Source organism: Pleurodeles waltl, chromosome 10 (genome assembly GCF_031143425.1).
Source record: "Pleurodeles waltl isolate 20211129_DDA chromosome 10, aPleWal1.hap1.20221129, whole genome shotgun sequence".
Classification (NCBI taxonomy): domain Eukaryota; kingdom Metazoa; phylum Chordata; class Amphibia; order Caudata; family Salamandridae; genus Pleurodeles; species Pleurodeles waltl.
Window position 1 is genome coordinate 308,998,664 of NC_090449.1, and position 25,267 is coordinate 309,023,930.

General features: G+C 43.0%; 1 protein-coding gene across 1 annotated transcript in view; it reads left to right on the top strand.

Annotated features, from left to right (window-relative positions):
• The window catches only part of LOC138261495 (glucagon receptor-like), a 562,622-nt gene extending 541,474 nt beyond the window's left edge, over positions 1-21,148 (top strand). Inside the window, exon 15 of the mRNA XM_069210480.1 lies at positions 15,853-21,148. Within this exon, the coding sequence (XP_069066581.1) occupies positions 15,853-15,927 (75 nt within the window). The 3' untranslated portion in view covers positions 15,928-21,148. The remainder of the gene's footprint in view (positions 1-15,852) is intronic.
• Positions 21,149-25,267: the final 4,119 nt, after the last annotated feature.

Below are 25,267 nucleotides of genomic sequence, written 5' to 3' on the forward strand. Positions count from 1 at the left end.
GCATAGACTGCTGAGTTCCAATCAATAATGTCCGAGATCCCAGCTTTGTTAAGCCACTGACCACTGTCCTGACTGTATCAACATATGACATAGTCAGCTGTCAGTTATAGCTGCACAGGGGCAAGAACAAAGTGGAGCACCAGGAACCTGCAGCTTCCAAACAAACATGTGTTTCTGTTGCCATTCATACCTACACAATGATGATGGAGAGCAGCCCTGCAAACTATGCCACACTGCAACAGTGGTACCCCGTGGTACAGCAGAGTATGTGACAGTAATGACAAACATGAACGAGACAAATCTGAGAGTCCATTTGGAGGCTAGCACACATATACAACATATCACTGCACACTTTCAACCATAATGGCCCTGGCATTGTAACATTTCAGGATTCATGATAGTAAACAACCTAGCAGTACAATGATGGCATAGATAGCAAAACACCTGTGACATCCATATATATTCTCCTCATGTGTACTCACATACAAATTGAATAGGTGCCAGTGAAGTGACTGCATATGCATTAGTCAAATTCCAATATCTGCCCATGCTGTAAGATTATAAAGTGACCTTGAAGATCCCCTTCGAGCACCAAACTTATAATGCATTACCAAAATGCACACACAAGGCATATAACAAATATCACTAACGCTGGTGTGCATGACAAAACCAGCAGCTGAGATGCATGGGTAACCACATGGCAAACCTGTACCTGAGCAACAAGATGGAACATCCAACTACAAACCATAGAGTCAACACACAATGCCACGTAACTCACCAGTGGAAATGTGATCTTAAAGCAGTTCAAGTACACTGAATACTCTGAGTCCAAATTGTAATGGGTGACACATGACTGAGCACGTGTTGGAGTCACACCATCTCATATCATCAGTCATGGGTATTTTTAAACACTATTGTCACAGAGCTTACTATGTGGTACACCCATGCATTCAGATACCTACACATAGAGCACACATGTGCCAAACATATGTGGACACACTGAAAGTACACATGTATATATATGCACAACGTGCAAATGATTGCATGCTTTTGACTCCGTAACACACTTATTGGTGGAACTGACCAATCACACCCTTACCACATTGCTGCATGGACTCCCACATTTGGCCATACCCAATATGTCATATTGAAGCACAGCCCATGTCATATGTTAGGTGAATCAGGGTGCACTCAAGGACAATGCAAAAAACAATATGACGCAAATGTGTCAAAAACATCCACAAAAGTGAAGAAAATGGCACATGGGCCCTTAGAGTGAATTCTACGTTCACACTCCTCTTAATGCAGCCTTGTGTGAAATCTAAGAATAACCGTCATGCGTCAATGTAAACAACGCACGTGCAATATGTGTCTAATAAAAATACACATAAGCCTAATGCGTCAAATAAAAACATGAATAACTGAAAATGTGATGCACACGCCCAGGAAGTGATGTAATCAGAAATCCTGTCTACAAGCATGGTACAATGGTTGTAGTTTCACTTTCTCTTTACAGTCTGTTCCTTTGTGACTGTGTGTGGTTGTGTATTGGAGCTGGTGGTCGATTGTTGAGTGTGATTGCAAGTTTGTGGTGTCCCTTGTGCCTTGTCCTGTGTATTGTGTGTGCATTTAGTCAAAGAAGTTGTAGTTTTGTGTAGTTATCGTCCAGTTTTGTAATTGTACTGTGGGGTGTCTGTCCGGGATAGTTAATTAGTTGGGATAGTTCGATTAAGTTAGAGGGGTTAAGTTTCCTTTTATTTTGAATCTACATTTTTTGTGGTGAACTCCATTCATCTGTTGACATGTCTGGCAAGGGGAGAATGAGCAGAATGTCTACGGAGGAGCTAGGAGGTTTCATTTGGCAAGTTGCACACTACCTGCTAATGATGCTGCAAATGGGTGGCCAGGTGATCCTCGGCTACCAGACAGAGGCCAGGTGGCTGCGGTGGGGCAAGGTGCTCCACCACTGGAGCATGTCTACCAAACATGCCGGAATGACCACCAGCTGAAGCATCGCTGGGCAGATCTGGTGGCCATGGAGTAGGATCTGCTGGATCACCTAGGGATCTAGATTGGCGAAACTGTAGGTAAGTCTGCCATTTGCATTCTATTGACTGTTAAATGCTTTTGAATGACAGTAGCAGATAATTTGGAGTGTTGCATGTAATACTTGTGAACAGGTTGTATGCAACCAGTAAGAAGAGTATCTGTGCCAGTTCAGGCCTGGAGTTCACATGTTCCACAATGAAATCAATGCAGGTCAGATGTCTGATGAGTCTTGCACAATCATCACGGAGGCGTAAATTTCAGAGCCCATAGCACCACCTGTGCACCGGCATTGTGTCATGTATGAAACTCTAAGACACCACCACCCCACCATTTTTCCCAGGATTGTGTCAACAAAGTGGCGCAATGCATGCATAGCACAATTTTATCAACATTTCACGCACATGAGCCCTGCCCCAGCCATCATGTTTGCAAAGGGGGTTTGCCCGCCTTAAGGGGGCAATAAGTATGGCACATTGGATTTCATGAGACAACTTTGCCACGTCAGTCATAAAATATTCAACACATGATCATTGCACACATTCGAAAGAGCCGCACTTCAATTACAAAGCGCCTCTGGGTGCTTGCAGGACTAGCTTAAGTACTTTAGTTGCAAGTCTTACAAAGCACCAGGGTAGTGTCATGTATTTACTACACAACTCCCTCTTACACCATGTTGCGCGGTTTTGTATAGATGGCCCACACATGGTGTTGTCAGGGATGTGCTAAGGGGCACACTTCCTGTGGGGCAGCACTTAGGGCCGGATTCATGAGAGGTTAGCACCGCCCTTGCATCATTGTGTGACTCATCAACAGCACACAATTAACATCAATCACATGATTTGTAATTTAGTGTTGCTTTTACGTTGGAAAATGATGCAAAGGCGGTGCTCACTTTTCAATAATCAAGTCCCAGGTGCTGCACCACTGTTGTCCTATTGGCCCCTTTGTGTCATTAGGCAAGGCCATGTAAGGGAGATTGAACATGAATTGTAAAGATAATATTGGCAGTTCCATGTTCCAGTTCATGTTTTGTCACAGACAGCCTCTACGGCCCCCAAACCACACACATGTGAAGAGTCTATTCCACGGGTCTACAACTCCTCACTGACAGTATGAGGCTGCTCTGCATCAGCTCCATCTCTGCCACATCACTCACTAACCTGCAACAGACACATCCTCTGTCCACAGAGCAAATGTGTCTGTGTTGAGCACTATTTCTAGGCCCATGTACTTCTCCCTCACTGGATTGACAATAGTGTACAATGGCAACAATGGCAGGCTACCCATTTTTTGCAATACATTCATGTCACAATGCAGTCAATGTGCAGGTAGGTAAACCAACTGCACATGAGTCCACAGCAATAGCAATTCCTTAACTGTGTCTGCCTTGTGATGGCACACACATTTAACTCAGTTCATTGCAGGGTGTGTAATGAAAATCCCCAACAGCTTGCAATACCGACACAAACCCAAGGTAGTAGCGTGTCTGTGAGCTATGATGATGAAGTAGTTTTTTCCAACATCTGTTGCAGGCAGAAATGCCATGGGTGTGACAATGGTCCCTCCACTGCAACAACCTTAGCATGGCCCTCAGATGGAAAATACATGATCAAACAGTCCTATTTGGTAATGGAGGTCTCATGCCCACAGACAGCTGTATGCCAATGCCACATATAAATGTTGAAGGGTGTAGCACCACAGGAGTCCCTGGCCCAGTGCTAACGTTCAGATGTGTGGCTCTACCTCATCTGTGTGTATGTGTCATTGAGTGATCGTAGTGGTGTGCCTGTTGCACAGATTTGCACTAGGATGACTAGCTCACTCTTCTTAACTAGTTAACACTGAAATTTGTTGTCCACTCGCAGTGACTTTGATTTGACATAAGCATGGTTTACCATTCGTCTTACAGATGGACCAGCCCCCTACACAATTGGTGAAGTGTTGAGGTTTGAAGACCCTGATGCATCCAGTAAGGGTGAGAATGTGTGTCATGTGAAGTAATCCAGGGTTTGGTGTGAGTGAGTTGTGTGTTGTAGACAATGCCAGATTTGATAAACTGTCCAATCATCATATGTCATAGTAGGCTGGATGGTGATGTCATGGCCCATTTTTAAGAGCCCTATGCATCACATGAGGGTCACGTCTTGTGAGGCTCGTGGTGCACAATGGCCAGCATTGTGTATACAAGGTGGTGACAAGCGACATTTATGACCGTATGTAACTAAGAATGACAGAGTGCAACGCTGTGAGAAAATCGACAGTGGCGCACTCCATCATTTTCACAACACAGGGATGTGCTGTACTTAATAGTATACAGTGCACCCCTGTGTTGTTGCTAATTGGCAGCCAAGCCCTAACGCAGCCACCCTTGTGCCATGGTGCACGGATGGCTGCATTGAAAGGGGGATTAGTTGTTGTGCAGGAGGGACACCCTCCTGCACAAAAAGTATCTCCATATACAGTTTGCTCTTACCCTGTGTGTTGCAGAGTGCAGCATGCATAGAAAGAGCAACGAACAAGGGGATATGCCAACTTTTCTCCTCATTGCACCCTGCTAACACCACCCCTGGCATGGGATTAGCCAAATTTGCTCTGACTCAGGTGTAAGTAGACTTCAATATCTGGGGCAGCGTGATAAGCTGCAATGGGTGTTGCTGTGGCACACCCACAGCAACATCCATTGCAATTAGACGCAGTCCCAGATTCACAGATTTGCTCACACCAGAGTCAGTGCCAAATTCTGCACACATCCTAAGGGGCAGCCTTAACAATGCACAATGAGGATGAATACTCTTATGTATTCTCTGACTGGGATCTTTCAATGGCTGAAGAATTAGGCAGCATACATCTATTGTATATCCTCTTTGTCGGTTACTTTATTGTGTTGGAAGGTGTCCCTTCCAGCACATAAACTTCCCCTCAACACAGTCAACTATGCACCGTGGGGCAAGGCTACCTGGATTGACGTACATAAGCAATATGTGCCCAGGCATAGGTGACAACACAGGGTTGCACCATATTGATTTTAAATTGGTGCATCCCTGTTTTGTCATGGAGGTGGAGGACTGGGCTGGCAATTTTCCCCCAGCATGGCATTCCATCTTTTGCACTCCATGTATATTTCACTTTTGTGGAATATCATTGGCTTGCAAGCAGGTCAAGGCCCAACGTGTGCTGACATGGAACTGTGTGTGAAAGTAATAGTTATGGCAGAGCACCTATTAATGGGTGTCTATACCTGGACACATGAATGTAGATGTGATTGACCTATGGATAAGAGCTTCCTAGCTGGCAGCCCTCCTAGCAGATGGTCCACTCCATGTAAGAGTGGACAGGCCTTGGTGGATGACCAGGACTGTTGAGATGATGGATAGCAAGTCCATCCCCCCTTTGGCTCAGGGGAAGAGGAATACCAAATTAGTCAGTAGATGTGATATTCACAGTATAGGTGACAGTTATGTTGATCAGGCTTGCATGTGTACCCATCAGCTCAGACCCCTTATGGTTACCAACAGCATACCCTCCTCGACTTATATGTCCAAGATACTGGTGATGTATGGTTGGAAATAGACACAGATGAGGAGGAAAATGGGCCTGATTTATGAAAAGTTAGCGCTGCCTTTGCATTATTCATTGGCGCAAAAGCGGCCCAAACTTACAAAATATAAATATATTTTGTAAGTTTGCGTTGCTTTTGCGTCAAAAATATGATGCAAAGGCGGCGCTGACTTTACATTAATCAGGCCCTTCGTCTTTTCTGGAATGTGTGTTGGAGTGCATGTGTGATTAGATGTAGCAGTGTAAACTAGTAATCTGTACAGACTCCACCCAATGCTGACACCTATGGTTGCTTGTCTTCATATTACAGCTGCCAACATGACAAATTTGGAGAGGCGTGAGTTCCAGAAGAGGGCAGTATGGTACAGCTACATCCTGGCAGTGGAGTCAGAGTTCTGATGAATGCGTTTCCGCTTTCGGGCAGAGAAGGCTACAGGGGAATGGCGTGCATTCCCACATGGGGTCCCTGCACAGCGTAAAAAGGTTCAGCAAGCTTCAGGCTCCTCAGAAGTACAGCGGGGGCACAGCTAGCACCAACCCAACAATATCAGCTGCAGCAGTCACCATACCAGCACAACCGCCCACACGACCTGCTGCCCACCTGCAGAGGGACGTGTCCCTCGTTCTTACTCATTTGGACAGATTGGAGGAAGAAGTTGAAGGCAACAAGATGTTAAAATACATCAAGAAGAAACTCAAAAAGGCCAAACTGTGACTTAATTGTGATTTGCAACCTTCAAATTCTGTCCCCTCCCTTATGAAGTTATCAGATATTTAGATATTTCATTGTGGGTTTTAAAGGGTTAGTGTTAGGTTAGTGTAAGTTTATAGATTAGTTAGGATAAGTGTGGTTGGGGGTTGTTTTTTGTATTCTGATGTGTTTATTTGTGGTTGGTTGAGTGGGGGGGGTCAGTTTTATCAAAAAAATCATTAAAAAAAATAAAACAAATGTATTTGTATTTAGGATTAGTTAGTAAATGTGTAGTATTAGTATTTGTTGTCCTGCGAATGTCTTGTAAGTTAAGGGAGGTGGGGGCCAATGTTAAGAGTGTGGTGTTCAATGTGTAAGTTAAGTTTAGCTTAGGGTAGATAGCTTTACTTGTTGGATAAGTATATTTAGTATAGGTTAGTTTAGGATAGGGTAGGTTGTAGGTTTTGTTTAGGTTACTGGTATTTATAATGAACATTTTTTCATTCACCCATACAATTTTAGTAATATGTTTGAGTCTCAGGGTCTTCCCATGAGTGCACAGGGCAAATTGGGGGTTGGGCTAGGGAGTCCGTCCTGCCTTCAAACACCTCTCGTAAAGTCCGTCACCTATTGACAACTGAGCTGTCACATTGGCAGCAACATCACATCTACTAGTCCATGCATCTGCCATCCAGTGTACCCACCACCCATGATGACTATGTTTACTTTGTGTTGGACAGGTAGGTCTGGTACTTCAGCTGTCAGTGTTGGGGTCCTGTGTAGGAATGTTAGGAACTGAGGTACATCTGACACCAGCCTCAGTTGGAACTATATCCTGCAAAACTGACTGGTGGACATCAATTATGAGGTTAGCTACCTCTGTATCATACCAATGAGTTCTTCTGGTACACCCAGCTGACGATATAGCCCTAGACTTGCTTTACAGGCATATTTGCTGTATATAGTGAGGGAACCAAGTATGTATTCTTCATGTGTGACATATTCAGTGAATTGCTTGTAGGTGATGAGACCAGCATACACATTTGTCATGTTAGAAACCTTGTGTGTAACTTTGTGCCCCCACAGTCCTGCACTCTTGTATTGATATTCTGTGACCAATGACATGGATTCACACCTTACAATCATTTAGCTAATTCGATGGATCACAATAGACGTAGACATGCTGATTGTGTACAAGGTGTTTATTTACAAGTGGAAGTGCTGTAGTGAGAAATTTACAATATCCAGGTCAGTGACTCCATTTGTGAAATCCTTACATTTGTGACACAACATAAGTCCAGGGTTGAGGGACATGTCATGGGACATGCTTGGGAGGAGTGTTGATAAGTGAAGAGGAACAATAATTGCCATTTGTTAAGTGAGAGACAATGACAGTCCATAGCAGACAGGTCAAGAGTGTGTGGGTGAAGAGTGCACATATCCAACAATGCTAACACTGGCATGATCTCAAGCACAGAACAAAGGAGAACACTGCCCATGTGGCATAGGCTGGTGCTACCGGGTACTCTCCCAAGTAAAGGTGATCTGTTCCACATCTTCATCTTCTAATGTGTGTGGTGTCTCCTGTGCCATTGGTGGTGGTGGTGGTGAGGTAGAGGGGGACACACACTTGAGTGGTTGAAGATTTGGAATCCCAATTCCAGGCAGCTACCATTTGTGGAACAACATATGGCATCATTGCAGACAGGAGGAGCTGCTGATTTTTCAGGATAGCAGCAACATCCCAGCGGTAGGCAGCCATGTCTGCCCTGGGGGAGGCTATTTAACGCTGCATGGAGTCCAGCTTGTTCTCAATCATGCTGCTGCCAGTTTGGGAGGGCAGTTGTTGTGGCCTCTTACTAATGGCAGCAGCTATGTCCTTAAGACACTGCTGGACTCCATGCAGTGGGGAGTGTGTGCCTCATTTGGCAGCTGTGTGTTCATTAGCCATTACAAGGCACGTGGGCATTCCCTCTAGGCTGGCTACCACTGTCTCCATCCCCACCCGCACCTGGTTGGCCAACTTCAGCTGGACTCCTACCACTGTCCTCCGGAAGCTTGTCCCTGGGTCCTCGGAGTCCTCAGCTGTGTTGGTCCTGGCAGGTTGTACTATTTGGGTGTTGTGTGGGTCCTCTGGGATGGCTGCTACATTGGTTGACCTCCTTGCAACTGGACGTGGTGTCTGGAGGGATTCACGGAGAGGCCCTGTCAAATCATCAAGGGGACACACGAGGACCGTACGAGGCATGCGCCTAGTTGAGTAAGCCTCCACACTTAACAGCAGTATAAGTCACCAGTAGGACTTGAAAAGGGCGTCTCCAGTGAGGTTCCAGGCATGCTTTCTGAATGTGCTTCTTCACCAAGACCCTGTCTCCGGGACTGAGGTCATGGCACTGCTCCCGATGCAGGAGAGCAGTGGCAGTTCCAGCCTGGTGTGGCACAGAATGCACCACATCAGCCAACTCTTTGCAGTAGTTGAGAATCATAACTGTAATATTCACAAGTGAATTTGCAGGCACTGCAGGCAACCTCATTGTTCGTCCTACGATGATCTCATGGGGAAAACAGTCCTGTCCTCTGATCGGGAATACTGTGAAGACTCATTAGCACCAAAGGCAAAGCATCTAGCCACTTCGAAGGCGTAGATGCATAAACTTTGGCTAAACAGGATTTTGATGTGCCATTGACTTACTCCATAGTGCCAGAAGCCTCAGGTCGATAGCTACAGTGCAGTCTGTATTCCATTTGTAATGCTGCACACAACATTTTGAGGATCGCATTATTAAAATGAGCTCCTCCGTCTGACTCCAGAGAAGCTTAGAAACAGAACCGGGGGATTAGTTCTCTCACCAGCTTGGCTACAGTGACTTGTCATTTCTCCTTGTCGGTTAATCTTCAGCCTTACATGAGAAAATACACACAACCACCAGGAGATAGGCATTTCGAAGAAGTCTTGTTGCATCCTGTTGAATGGACCTCCTGATCTCCCTTTGTGACTCATCGTCACTGGAGTCCTCTTTCCTACATTTGTTACCTGGCACACAACACACCTGTGACACAAACTCTCAACCATCAACCTGAATCGGCCATGAAATCAATTCTGTTGAAACAACCTGACCATAGCATCCCTCCCAACTTGTGCTGGACCATGGAAATATCTAGCCATTGGGGAGCGCAAGCTATCAGCAACACAAGTCTTCTGTTGTTCGAGAGCCAAATTTCATCATCCCTTTTGGTCAAGTTGTGTCAGGCAATCTTCTCTATAATCTCGCATGAGGACAGTCAGTACCTTGTCATTTTCCAGTTTCAGAACTGTGTTTTTGCAGGACCGAGTCCGTAAGGGTATCTAAAAAGCCCCTCAGTCATCAATCAGGTTCTCAAAAAGAATCTTGAGTGTTTGGTAATGCCCTATAATTCTGTCTTGATATATTGTTGGTGGCGTCAGAAACCCAAGAAGCCTATAAACAAGGCACTATTGTGTTATTGAACCACTTGGCTGAGAATAGACATAAAGGCCCTCATTATGACCCTGGTGGACAGCGGTATTTTGGAGAAAAGTAATTCCAACAGGCTGGCAGTTCCTTTCCCAAAACATGACATTGGCGGTATGACTCAAGCCAAACTGCCAATGTACCAGTTCGTCCGCCAGATTATGACCCCGCCTACCGCCATGGTTTTCATGGCTTCCTCACCGCCACAAAAACTATGGCGGGAGGCACTGTCAGTGACAGGGAATCCCTTCACTGATAGGGGTCTTCCCCACCCCACTCCCCCTCCCGAGAGTCCTACCCCAACATTCCCCTCCCACTCTAGACCCCCCATGACATACATGCATCATCATACACATGCATACACACACTCATACCCACATTCACCCATGCATGCATACATCCATTCATACACATATCCACACCCACTCATACAAGCATCCATGCATTCACACAACACAATATACACGCACACTCATGTTTCAGACCAATGGAGAGTGACTATTTTTACTGATAGTCAGCATTGGTTTTGTGTGGTCCATGACTTTGAACAGTTATGGTGCCAAAGGGGATTTAGGACCTCATCAGGTTCCCCCCCATAAGGAACGGGGAATATGTCATGACATTTTTGAAAGCATTGCAATTGCCTAAGGAAATTGTTGTTGTAAAGTGTTCCGCACATAGGAGCAGAAGTGACTATGTGACAGTTGGCAATAGTTGAGCTGATGAGGTTACATGGTACAGGGCTCATGGGTTCTGAACTATTAGTGGAGAATATGTGAATAAACCTGAAAATAGACCAACTTTACCCTTTTGTTGGCATTGGCTTATACCTGGGTAGAAGTTAAGAGGATACAAGAAGAAGGTTACTAGAGGCTGAACATCAGGGTTAGGTTAGGGCAGGTTGTATGAACGGTGAAGCACTTGGCCTCACATGGAATTTGAAACAGTATCACAGCTGGGTTTGGTACCACAGGACAAGGGGTAATAGTGCTATCCTGGAAATTCCACACCCTTTGCCTTACAATAAATAGTGCAGTTTAATTTACACAACAGAGCACGTCCCAAGTGATTTACAATACTGGAATCACATGCCACAAACAGGTGGCTCTCTTCAAATGACATACTGGAACTTTTTTGATAACAGAGTTTACCATTTGTTTATTAGCAACTCCTACAACTTGGATTGTTTTTTTCCGAGAGGTGAAGGTTTGGAACTTCTGCTGTTCTAACAGTGGAATAAGTAGCTCTTGTTTCAATAGAGAATGGCACAAGGTACTATTCATCTTACCTGCCATGAATGGACCATTATGGTCTACCTCTAAGACTGCGCCAAGTAGGCAATTTTCCTCTACCCTCAGGCACCATCATTGTGGCTAGTCATAGATGTAACCCTCTAAGAATCAAATATGGGGAACTGTTGGACTGGGTTTTGATTCTGGAAAGAGTTCTAATTCAATTTTGGAACCTGGTTAGTATTAAACCTAGGACCATTCATATTCTGCTGGGGGTTGAGGCTTGAGGAACCTGCATTACTGTAACAGGTGACATGTTAGAAGTTTGCACTCTGTGCATTGACACATTCTGTAGCTGAGCTGAATTACTCATTTTGAGTCTGCACAAACCCCAAATTCTGAACTTGATTTTTGTTTATTGTCCCTACGGGTATTCAAACGGCACTCACACTTCCAGTGTCCTAATTTGTTGCAATAATAACAAGGATTAGATATTTACAATGTCCCAGTATCAATCCAAATAATCAGGTCAACTGGAATACAACAACCTCTAGCCTGTGGAACATCATTTCCACCTTGCATCATAGGTCCTCCCTGCGGGTATGCAGCTCCTTGCATTCCACCCACATTCCCTACATATGGCTGATTCTAATATCCCCTTGTGCTGCCTTTATCTAAACATGCAACCACTTCTCCTTTAATTGCTTCCGTTTCATGTCCATTTCATCACTGCAATATCTAGTATACCTCAATATTTCATCAATAGACTTGTTCTGCCAACAAATCAAATGCTACTCGATCATTTTACTAATCTCAGGAATCAAATCCTCCCAAGTCTTTCCCTTCTGGGTTCTCCATTGCCTTGTGATACTTAAACACTTGCAACAACATCCCATAGTAAGGATGCACTGTCTCTATAGATTCCTATGTGGTTCTGTTGATCTTTATCCAGTAAGTATTCTTTGTGGGCACTTTCCCTTTCAGGAACTTAATCACCTGTGAATACTTTTTAATCACCTCAGGCAATGGTGCATGTGATATCAAAGTCCAGTGAGGCTCCTTTTCAGGCCACTGAAAAACCAGCTTACATTCAGCCCATAGATCACTCAGTACCAATGTGTCAACAAAGGTATTACAATTAACCTACAGCACCTGCAAGAACACAAATCCCTGAAATTTCTCCTGTTAAGATCTGCTTTGGATTTGTGGGGGCTATGACACCTTCAGGGTTCCGACCCGTCACAGAGCCAGTCAGAAGGGCCAACATTATAAGGTGGTGGACGAGATGACAACAATATATCCAACAAGTAATCACTAGGATCACTGTCTTCTCAGGACCTTCAGTTACGTCTGTCTTTCCTCTACTTTTATCTTTTTCTTCTTCTGGTGTGCCTCATCCTTCAAAAAAGGGTGCATCATAGTTCCCTCAATTATTTTTGTCACTTTTGTTGCTCTGCATCCCACTTAGCTTCAGCATAACTATGCACTACTCTCTTAGCTGTATCCTAATAGTTTCCCAATCCTTAGCATTGGCAGTACACTCCAAAGCATTAAGTGTTTCATATTGTGCAGGTCAAGAAGGTGGCTTCACCTCATACAATACTCTTCTCAAATTATCAATAACTCTCAAATAAATTAAATGTGCCACATTGAGGAAACCTCAATGAACCTTCATTCTCTGTGATCTTATGCCAATGATTCAAACCCCACATATAGTACATGCAGTCACCCGCTGAGCCTTCTGGTGGTGCCTCTTTGCCTTCTCGAACGGGAAACCTCACATCCCCTCAGATCACATCACTAATAGCTCTAAAACACTACACCAATCGTCCAATCCCAGCTCATTAAATTTTTACGCAATTCTCACTGCGTGCAGCGGTTCACCCATCTTTACAATTTACATGAACGTAACCTCTAATAAGACTGTGCAAGCACAATAAAAAAAAATGTGCATAATTGCATGCTCCATTAAAGAGGTTAAAGTTTTTAATCACACAAGAAATAGACATTAGTAACACTTTCCAACCCACTCATACACACAGATGAAATCTAGGCCAGCAGAAAAAACACCTTGACTAATGCAGTTTCTCCTTTGCACAACAGGTTCCACTAGCACCAATCACTATTAATACTCTCACAACAAGGTTTTAGTTCTCTATCTCAATTGTGCAGTCAATGGCACATCTCAACTAACACCACAAAACTTAGCTGACCAATTACACCACTACCTTCTTTTCTATCCCAGAATCTTGGACGGTGACAAACCCCAAAAAACTTCAACTGTTCAACATTAAGTGTATCTACAGCTACACAACAACGCAAAGCATCATCACCCACTACCCACAATTCCAGCACAACACAGTAAGCTTAACATACACAATTCCAACATGCGGACCCATTAATACTTACTCTCCTCAGCTATTACCAATTCTTCTGAATTACTGGAATACCGCTGATCCTCCAAACTGGGACATGGACTTTAAGGGCTTGGACTGTATTAGAAATGGGGTCTCTACTTGCCAGTGGTTTACACCCTGTCCAAGTAGGGACCCTCACTCTAGTCAGGTTAAGGGAGTCACACAGCTAGGATAACCCCTGCTCACCCCCTTGGTAGCATGGCATGAGCAGTAGTGCTTATCTCAGAGGCAATGTATAAAATATTTGAACACACACACACAGTAAAATTGTGAAAACACAACAAAAGTACTCCACACCAGTTTAGAAAAATAGCCAAAGGCCCTAGGGCAAATAGTAATAGAATGGAGAGTGGCAGATTGCAGTAGGGCAGATTGGGATTGGAGTGGGGCAAATGGGGCGTTTGGAGTGGGGTGAGTTGGGAGGATTGGAGTGGATATCAGTGATTGGCTTGGTTTGGAGTGGATTTGACTAGGGTTGATTGGATTGGTCTTGTGTCAAATGGGTTCTTGTGATGTGAGGTGGGGTAGATTGGTTTGGATTGGGGTAGGGTGGATTGGAGTGGGGGGGATGGGGGTCAACTGCACGATGATGTGTTAAATCATAATTTTGTAAATTACACATAAAAAAGAAACAATGTTGCTTTGCGGTATTCAGAACAAGATAATCGTTATCTTTTGAGAACAGCACCCATGAGAAAGAACAAAACAAATCATGAGTGCAAGTGAGAAAAGAATAATAAAATAAAAGGGTTAACTATAGAAAATAAAACTTTGCAATTTTGTTTGCCCTGCAGGGCATGTTTTTGCCAGTCACTTGCCTTCTGTTTGCAGGGCCCTAGAAGTTAAAAAGAGGTCCCTCAATCAAGTCAGGAGAAGCAGACGGGCACTGATTAAGTTGAATTAATCAGTGCTTGGCACCTGCTCCACAGACAGGAACGGAAATGATGTTTGTCCTGAAGTGGCGAATTACAAGGCTTTAAAGAAGTGTGCCACCAAAGCCAACAAATGGTAAACAGCAGGCAGGCTCCAAGCCCTTTTTAGATAACAACAGTCTTGCAAGCGAGATGCATGCACTAGCGCATGCTTTCGCAGGCCCACCCGTAAAAAACTACCAGTTATCTGATATTCAAACAAGACCTGCCAACATGTGTTTTAATACTAAACAAATTAAGTGAAATAGATAGACAGAACCTAAAGGAGTTCTGTTCTGCAAATAGGCCTAGGAGAAAATTTTATTATGCTAAGGAAATTTGCATAATTCCTGAATTTTGTCTTATACAGAAATTCCCAAAATTACTTGAAAGTTTACATTTGCTTAAGTGTTTTGAGTTTTTGAGAGGTTTGTGTGGGCAGAAAATATCTCAACAAGAGGACTTTTTAGCTCGAATCAGTCTCTTGGTATCTCGCAAGACTTTTTTTTTTTTACCTGAAGTGTTCGCTTGAAGAAAAAAAAACACAGAAAATACTGCCAAACCACATTACGCCTTAAAAACGTAATTCACAAAATGTGAATGGTATTTCACAAGACTTAGTGGGGAAATGGTGGCATTTCACCCATCCATATCTGTAACACGTTTCATAAGTTTATTCACGTACATATCACCCGTTTCAATTGCCTATTCTCCCACTACCACTTCCCCGGCCTCCCCATCCGCTAGCAAACTGTAAACAGTACCTTAAATTGACAAGCACATAAGTGACAAAGTGTAGCACTAGCATAGCTGCGTGTGTGTTCCATTCTGAAAGCGAAATACTGCTTGGTGGTCGCTTATAGAAGATTTGAGAACTGCCAAATGTACGTGCTGTGCAAGTTTTAGGCCTGCAGAGGGTCTGCACCCTACTAGGATGTAGGTGCAACACATCATTGTGGGTCTCAATATAGTAGCAATGGTTGAGGAAGATCATGGCTGATGGTTGCTGGACAGAGAAGTGGGTGTACCTCAATATTTTAATATGAAAGAGCTGTAGAATACGGTTGTAGTTAGGGCTCCTAGAATTACGCAGCGATGGAGGACCAAGTTATGCAGTTGGGATGCCTTTGTTGTGCCAACAAAAAAAAAAAAAAATATGCAGCTTATAGCAACACATTTTGTAGCAATGTTGTTTCACTAGTTTGTCATTTTAATACAGACAATAATATTGCTTGGGCAAAGATTTTTCCTCATTAGTACCAGTATGTTGGTGTATTATGTGGCAAATGTGCTGAAGGCATCGTTATGTAGAAAACAACCTGGACACTAGAATCATATAACTCCAGTAGCCATAGTTACACAGCTTCTGAGAGTCTTAGTGCAAGTAGTGAAATATGTGCTGATGATTCTGTCGTATGTGGAAGGTTGGGTCGGGAGTATGGGTGAGAGTGGTGCCTGGACAGAGACGTGTGCTTGATGCATGTTCTGTCTCTTCTGTTTCAGGTGAAGTCTGAGATGAAAAAGAAATGGCAGCTGTGGAAGTTGGATCAGCAGGCGCCATGCTGCACCCGATGGTGACATATTCCTCCAACACATACTTACAGCACTGGAAATGACTTAGGGAGACGCGCCTAGAGCTTGAGTCACTATTCTTACTCCTGGGCATCAGCTCTCCACTCCTGCCAGCTTCCAACTCTGCAAGAGCCATATCTACAACATGTCAAAGGGTGTCAATGTGCAAACTCCTGAACACTGTTGTGTGGGACTGGAGCATAACAAAGACCTAGGAGAGGCCAACAGAACAAGGTCCACTCACCCTGCTCACAGGGATCCATGAATATCGCTGGGTGGGACCTTGGCAGTCAACAAATGTACTCTCATCAGCATTTATGCTTATGGAAAATAGAGGTGCTTTCAGTACATACATCAGGGAGAAAACTAAACTCCAGATGTCGAAGTGAAGCTGGATCTGGCATTAGATCAGAGGATTTGCTCCAAACATTTGCCCTTACAGAAGTAAAGTAGTGAGTTCTCTGAGCTATTATGTTAAGGAAAGAGTAGATGACATTTCCTGTCATCAGGGTACCTCATTAGTGCCAAATGTGTACTTACGTGTGAAGAAGAAAACAAATTCATCTTTGTAACTCTACTCAGCACCCCTAGCATTAACCCCACTTGCAAATAGAGGATCAAACGCCCCTGAGCCAGGGAGCCCAAAGTCTCTTGCCTCTATAAGTGTTTCAAGCAACATCAAACAAGCTGAAAGTGTAACCATTCACATACAAAATTGAGCACTGACAAAACCAACGGGTCTGGCTCGCACTCAGTGAAGAGCTCAGTCGGAGAGTTACCTAGGGAGGCAACTGGCTGAAAGAGTGCAGCTCACAGGGCTGTGAGCCTCTGGTGTGAATCCTCTGACTGGACTGGAGAAGCTGATTCTGCTGCCCACAGAACTGCCCTGGTTGTAAATGCAGCAAGGAACTACTTTTGGACATTGGAAAAGCCATAACATAAAGTCCCCGACAAAGTGCAACCATCTGCAAAACGCCAATGCCCTGCGTTGATCACATTAGTGAGTGCAACACTCGCCCCCTAACACCATCTACAGTTGGACACTAAAAGGACACCACAGAGGCGAGGTAAATCGGTAAAAATTGCAAATGTGGAGGAGCCAATAGCTTATAAATGAGAGCTACTACACATATCACATGTTCTCCTGCGTACACCAAGCACCTTCGCATGCCTATATCGCTAAACACAGAAACTAAATTCTCTTTTTACATCAATAAGGTGGAGGGATTTTTTTCAGTAGTAAAGCCACAAGGAATATTTCATTTGCTCTCTAGTGATTCAAGTTTACTAGCGGAGTGAACCATGAATCTGCCTAAAGGACTACTTTGCCACTGTGAAAAATGAGTACAGTTCAGAAGGAATACAATGTGAGGTTCACTAACTCAATATCAGTTGTTGTGTCGCAGAGAAGACTAATCCCGTTCCACAAACAATTCATCACTGGTGCGTAAAGGTTAAGATCAGCGTACAGTGAGATCCCGTACAAAAGGAGATTTGTTGATGGGCAAATGCTTAATCAATTAAAATGCAATTTAATGTCAGAGCTGAGTACCCACAAACGATGAATTTATTTTCAGGTATAGTGTAATAATACCAATGCATTAAAATGAACAAAAAAACTACTGAAATGCAATGTGCAAAGACCAAACTTAGAATGTCAAACATTTCAAAGTCTGCAGTACCCTATGCACTAATATGTCACCTTCTCGCGCTGTGGGTAAACCCACCATTATTCCACTTTAACTTCACAGGCCAGAATTTCATGTACCTCCACCATTCTGTGTTACTAAACTGTTTGCAGGACAACATATTCTATAGCATTTCTCCGGAGCCAAGCACCCTTCTTTTGCCACACGGTTTCCAGTCAGACCTGTAGTAAACTGCCAGATAGTCCTTGAAAGCTACAGAAGCCACTTCTGCCGTGAAACAGCGCAAGTCTTCACATGATACCCAATAAGGGCCTCAGAAGCTGATTATCCTTTTTATCCGGTGTCTGTGTTCTCCATATCCTACAATTCAGCTTCATAGCTTGAATTACACTGCCTTCTTTAAGTAGGCCACAAGGAGGGCGTTAACTAACTTTTTTTCAACTGAATCATTACATCCCAGACCTCCTACATTGCATGGATAAATCTTTGTTGCAATGTTCAGAACTGCGGCACTTAGACACCATAATCTTACAATTGGATTTCCAGGTAGCTACAACAGCCTACTTCATTCAACCTCTCCATTCTACACAAACCATTCCTTATTAGGCTTCTTGCTGGGCTACACCTGTGATCGTCGAATTCTATGCTGTACCACGGTTTTCTGCAGCTAATGTTTTAGTTTAAACAGCAAAAGTAGACGCAAAACATGATATTCATAAGGACCTTCCTGCCGCAGGCACGAGATGACCTACAACCAGCAAAGTGACATTCAGATGATCAGCAGCAGGGCACACCATAGTCACTGAACATTAACTATCACAAAACTTTCTCATTTCTCCTGCAGGTCTTTACTGTATCATTAGTGCAGAGGAAGCTATCACAGGCCCCTGGGTGCCAGTCTCAATACCCATATTCTGCAACATGAGCCAAAGTTTCCCTGGCTTGTAGGGAAAAGGCTATCCACAAGTCCATGAATGCAAGTAAAACTACCCCTCCCTCAGCTTAGGCATGTTATCACACGGTCAGCCTTCCCCAACCTCTTTTGCCACTCAACCAAGCCCTTGACTGAGTTTGGCATCCATGCGAGAAGCACCGTTTCTAAGAGCATGAAACTGCCACCTCTGAAGAAGATTGATTTGTAGCATGTAACAGACCCTCATTTCTGGAGTATCCCAATTACAGATCATAGATCCCCTTTTTTCAATATATAAGCACTATTAGGAAAACTTAGAAAAGGTGTCCATAATTACGACTATATCACCAGGCTGTTATTTCACATTTTCCTAAACTTTTTGTCCCTATGATTTCTCGCAATATAAATGCTCCCAACCCTAAAGCAAAAAATAATACGATCTTTAATGTAAAAAAACTACCTTGGGTCAAATTGATTTAAATACTTTGGGGCAGATTTACACGAAAGTGGCTCATCCGTCCCGATGCGCCACTTTTCTTGTGTCACCCCTGCCCCACCTAACGACACCATGGTTGCGCCATATTTACAATACGGTGCACCATGGCTGTCGTTAGGACAATAATGTCAAAATGTTTGGTGTTATTGTGGTACTTTGCTGCACTAGCTGTTTAAAATGTTGATGCTAGTGCAGCAAAGCACAGGGAGGCCCATTGATTAAAATGGGTGCGTAATTTTAATGCCTACTAAAAATGACGGAAAAAATGGTGCAGTAAAAGCTTCTCACTCACCAGCTAATCCTTGTGAAAGTGGCCACCTTCAACTTGAAGTCAATTTAGGCAAAAATGATGCTTTTCACGCCAGTCCACCAGGATTATGTGCCAAGCATGAGGCAGAAAGTGCCTTGAAGGTGTTGGTAGACATCTGCTGGATATTAAGGACTAAAAAGACATCAGAATGTTGGTACGCCTTGAGAGTCTGTGTCCTTTGAAATTGTGGACTATGATATCGTGGTTCATTGATTGATATTGGCGGTGAATATCAACTAGTTTCCATAAAATAGTTGCCTGCCGTCTTGATTTATAGAGTTCATGTATCACTAGGGAAATTTCACTTCTGTAGATCACATATCGAGTGCATGATTACTCAAGGGTTACCCCTATCTCCACGTTTGTTAACTATATATTTGGAACTACGATGACTATCATCAAAAGTAATGAGCTCAAATAATAGTCATATTCATACAAAATATAGTTAGGGTACTAATAAAAAACGCTTAATAAAGGATCTCTCTCCTCTTGCCATAAAGAGATTTAATTAAACACGAAGAACAAATCTTTGCAACTGAATGGAAGAAAAAAATACATATGCATAGTAGGAGCTAAAAATAAGTAAATAGTGTTGTCTCATTATGTGGGCAACTCATATATTGAACATCTCATCCAGCCAGAAGCTAAAGTTAAGGATCTTCATTGCATCAGTGACAACCTCAGACAGCAAAAACTAGACTAACTCCTAAAAAGTAACATTTCCCCAAACGATTAATCATAGTAAACGGCGTGCATGGACACTGGTAGTTCAACAAAGCAAATGAAAGTGCAGTGGTACCTTCTAGCTCAATGATTCCAAATCCTTATGAAGAAGGCAGATCATACAGAAAAACACTAGTGTCGAGATTTATCTTTAATTTGTATTGAGGATGCATCACTTTTGTGGCGCACCCCTGGCTCAAAATCAATTTTGAGATTTACTAAGCCATGCAAAGCTGCTCTGCATGGTTTTGTAAATACAAAGTAACACAAGGAAGTGCATAGCTCTGCTTTGCGTTACTTTGCATTGGGTAGGCGTTACATAGGTGCAGATGGGCATTATATGCAGGAATCCACCCACATGAAATAAGGGACAAATTAGCAAACATGTCCCTAAATGCAAAATATCTTATATGACAGGGTGATTCCACTATCTTGGTAAGGGAAGAGAAAGTCCAAAGACTGCTACACAGTCTATGCTGCTGAGAATCAAGTAAAAAAAAAAATAATCATCCTGGCTGCAAGATCAACAATTCATAAGGAAACAGTTAAATTAAGAATGTAATCATCAAGCCAATTTAGGTAAATGTTAATAGCAACTAAGTCAAAAGGTTTATACTTTGAGTAGAGTAAAATATTGGTAAAGGTTCAGGCAAGTACAATATGTATCCTGCTCCTCGACATCGAAGCCTAATTTTTCTTGATTTGACATGGCTTTAAAATTTGTTGCACAGATTATGATATTGAAAGGCCTGAACCCTAATCCTGTGGTTCAGGAGTCAAGGCCTAAAACCATTGTCCTAACGGTTCCCGAACCTGCTCTACACGGGTTTGCTCACTTGTCTGATATATCTAAAATATCAAGGGATTTGGGGCCAGATGTACAAAGCATTTTTCTAGTCTCAAAGGGGTCGATTTGTAGCCAAATCGCAGTTTGGGGTTTGCGATTCGGTATTAGGAAGGGGCGTGTCAAGGGCGACCCTTCCTAATACCGAATCCAAATGCTATGTATGATTGTTTTGTGACCGCGAATGCAGTAGCAAAACAATCGCAGTTAGCACTAATATCAAATTGCTGCCAACCCATTCGCAAAAGTGAAGGGGTCCCCAAGGGACCCCTTCTCCTTTGTGAATGCATGCAAAAAAAAAATTTCAGAGCAGGCAGTGGTCCCACGGACCACAGCCTGCTCAGAAAAAATGAAAAGAAAACTTTTCATTTTTGGTTTCGAAATGCTTTCCGTTTTTCTTTAAGGAAAACGGGCTGCATTTAAAAAAAAAAAGACTGCTTTATTTAGAAGCAGTCACAGCTGATGGTCTGCTGATACCAGATGACCACCATCCCTGTGAGTGCCGCCATTCCCAATGGGGTCACAAATTGCGACCGACCTCATGAATATTCATGAGGTATGTCATTTGCGACCCCATTGTGAATCGCAGACATTGTCATTGAAACTGTGGTACATCTGGTTTTGTGACTTGCAAATTGCGAGTCGCTAAGATTCGCAGTTTGCAAGTCACAAAACTGGATCTTTGTACATGTGGCCATTGGTTTGCATTGCTTGGCTAACTTGCCGCACTAAGGGCCACATGTACGTACCTTTTTTCTTGACGCAAACAGCCCGATTCACAGAATTGGGCCGTTTGCAACGAGAAAAAAGCATTTTGGTATGTACAAACCCATTTTTGCAATTTGGAAATCTATTTACCAAATCGCAAAAAGGGTTTGTGAGTCGCAATTAGGAAGGGGCATTCCCTTCCTAATTGCGAGTTGCAGTCCAATGTATGATTGTTTTGTGACTGCAAATGTGGTCACAAAACAATCACAGTTAGCACCAGTCTCAAATTGGTGCTAACTCATTCGCAAAAGGGAAGGGGTCCCCATGGCACCCCTTTCCCTTTGTGAATGCATGCGAAAACATGTTTTAGCTGACTGCTCTAAAAAAAATGAAAAGAATACTTTTCATTTTTGTTTTCGAAATGCATTCCGTTTTCCTTTAAGGAAATTAGGCTGCATTTTAAAAAAAAATACTGTTTTATTTAAAAGCAGTCTGCTGACCATGGGGAACAGGGTCAAGACTGATTTGCATATGGCTGGGTTCAAACTGGGGTGGCATGGTGAGCAAAGAACGATGGATTAAACCCAGATCTGTGACTGGGGGAGAGTGTTTGCATTGTCAGAACTCCGTCCATCATCCTTTTGTGTTGCTAAGGTCTGCTGACCCCAGCCGGCCACCATCCCTGTGAGTGCCGCCATCGTCCATCCAAGATGGCTCAGATTATCACTTCCTGCGAGGGGCGTTACCTAGACATCTTTATGTTGTAGATCATTAAACCCACCATCAAATACCAGACCGAGGGACTCATGGCCCATGAAGTTTGGCCTATATAGGTCGGACGATTATTAAAAACAGTGGGTCTCAGAGGGGCCCCATGTATTCACTGCAAATTTTAATATTTCAGTAACCAGTAAAGCCATATTAACTTATCAAGTGAAATAATATGCAATTACAATAATGAAACATTAATAGTATTTTGTTTCATAAAACATAACACAGACTCTTTCAACATGGAACATGCTATTTCACTTTCTTTCATAATGTGCTAGAGTCACTGCAGAGTTAAGATTGAAATGGAGGAAAACAGCACCACTTCCTTTTTAACCAGCTATGTGTGACTTAGACTCTCTTTCGATATCGCAGTCTCTCCAATCAGCTTCCGCCAGGCCCCCTACTTCCCACTGAACACGTACTGCCTTACCAATCCTCCTTAACTTGTCCCTTCCTCATAGTCTTTGTAGGGGAGAAAAACAACAACATCACAAACTGTCAAGTTGCCTCAACTAATCCTTCTGAAGTACCGTTTTCTATGTACTACATCTTCAACTAGAAAGGAATACAGCATCCCTTTGGACTTTTCATTCCACATTCATTATAATCGCGTCGAGCCAGGCATGAAAACAGTCATCGTCATCTTTTTCAGAAATGTTCCTCATAGGAATTCAAGGTATCACAGCAGCTTTCCCTTTTACCCCTAAATTTTAGCAAACCCAAATTACCACTTGCAGTTTAGTCGAGATTGCTCATGACTATTACTGGCCACATGTTCGAAATTTTGATGAGTCAATAGGACTGATCCAGAATTATTTAAGATGTCGGACTTCACGTAGTAAAATCAAGCATATATGATATTATAATTGGCACTTCAGTTGTTTTTGTCCTGAGACAGTGTGTTCACTGGAAACCTATGATGGGGTACAGGAATGAAAGCGAATTAGAATCCTCTTTAGCAAATTTAAGCAACATCAGGACTGGATCAAGGAGAGTCCAAAGCCGCGCTATCCATCTGGTACCTTCAATTGCGGGTCTTTCACCAGTCCAAAGCTGATATGGAGTGGGTGACTCTCAGGTGAGACTTACTCCTCCAAAAACACAAGGTCAGGTCTTAGGAGAGAAGTAGCAGTCGACGAAGCAGAACATATTACCTGTCTAGACAAAAAAAATAAAAAAATGTGACTGTATGACGTCTTTCTATTTTATGAAAAATGGGGTAGGCAATGAAGAACAGTATGCTCCAATGCAGTTGGCTTGAGGGACCCACACACAAGAAGGTGGGTGACTGTGAAATTAGTCTGTCCCTTATACATTTTGGAATTCTACATGGTGTGAAGTGGAATGAACTAGGAGTGTGCCAAAGACCTAATGAAACAAATTGCCTAATACAAACCGCCTGGAAGCTCTGTGTAGAAACACCATCTTGAATAAACTGGTTGTTAGATTGGACAAGCTTTTGAAGTTGTTGGACTTCTCAAGAACTCATGCTATGTTCTACTTGCCAACAAAAAGCTGAATTGGGAACTTTACCTCAGTCTCCTTGCCTAGGTGGTAGGTATGCCATATCGACTGGCAATTTCCTCCCTACAAAAACATACAAGACAAATAATAAAAGAGGGAAGACTCACAAACAAACCAGTGTTTAGGTTAAACCGAAGTACAAATGAAGTGAATTGTCTTCACTGCAGTGAAGGATTTTGCAAGGCTGCCACTAATAACCTGTCGCAGAAGCAAACATTGAGGACTGCAGCAAAAAGTTTTTTTTATTTTTTAGACTCACATTTATTGAAAATTGTGTCTCTGTGCATTCAATTTATGATGAACATTTATTTTTCTTTCTACAAATAAAACATGACAATTTATTTTTCACAAACTGGGTCTGTCATAGTCTTTCTGGCATGAAACGATTAGCAGCCAGATATATGTAAAACATCTTGCAGATAACCGGTAAGGATCATAGAGTAAGGTGGCTGCTTTCAGTATTGGGGCATTTCTATGAAGTTACCAAGCATACTTCTAGCGTTAGAGATAGGGGGACAAATTTACAAAGGAATCATGCAGTGCAGTGCAGCAAGTAAAGTTGCGGTGCTGCATGAATGGGAGAGAGGAGAAAAGAGCATTATCTACTAATATGTGGCACTGTTCTGTTTGCTCCTGGATTGGTGTGCATTGGCAGTCATGTGCACAATGCATGCAAAGTTGTGCCGTAGTACAAGTGTGTCTGCGTGTGGTCAGCATAGTGTTTGTGCAGGATGGATATATTCCAGCACTAAAGTTATGCTTTAAGGCATTTTCCTCTTTCTATGAATGCATTACAAATGCAGAGACAAAAATGAACTCCCCCTTGACGAAAAGTAATGCAAGGCAGTGCATTGCGACTTGCAATCTTGATTGGCGCTGGTTAGAAATGGGGTTTCTGGTTGGTTAGGGTATGCACCCCAGCCAGGCAGAACCCACCACTCTAGTCAGGGTGAGTAAGTTACACACCAAAGATAATGTGTGCTCACTGCAGGTAGCTTGGCACAGAGCAGTCAGGCTTACCTCCAGAAGTCTTGTGTAAAGAGTTTGTTCAACACATTCACAACAGTGACACAATAAATACACCACAAAGGAGATACCACACCCGTTTGTATAAAAATATTCTTCTTATGTTCTATAAACATATACATCATGGGTCAAAGTGCCATACATAATGAACATGGTGCCCCTTACACAATTACCAAACTGTTACTCATTAGCCTGTTAGTGCAAGGCACAAAATCATATGATATCATGTGCATATAACCTAGAACATCATGGATCACGGGTATTGTGTAGGGGTAACTCTTATGGCAAGGGGACTCAGGACTCAGGATCTCAGTTCATAACAGAGGAACCACTTGTACAAAATCCCAGCACGACCTGAGAAGGCAAAAGTTGTGGGCAGGAA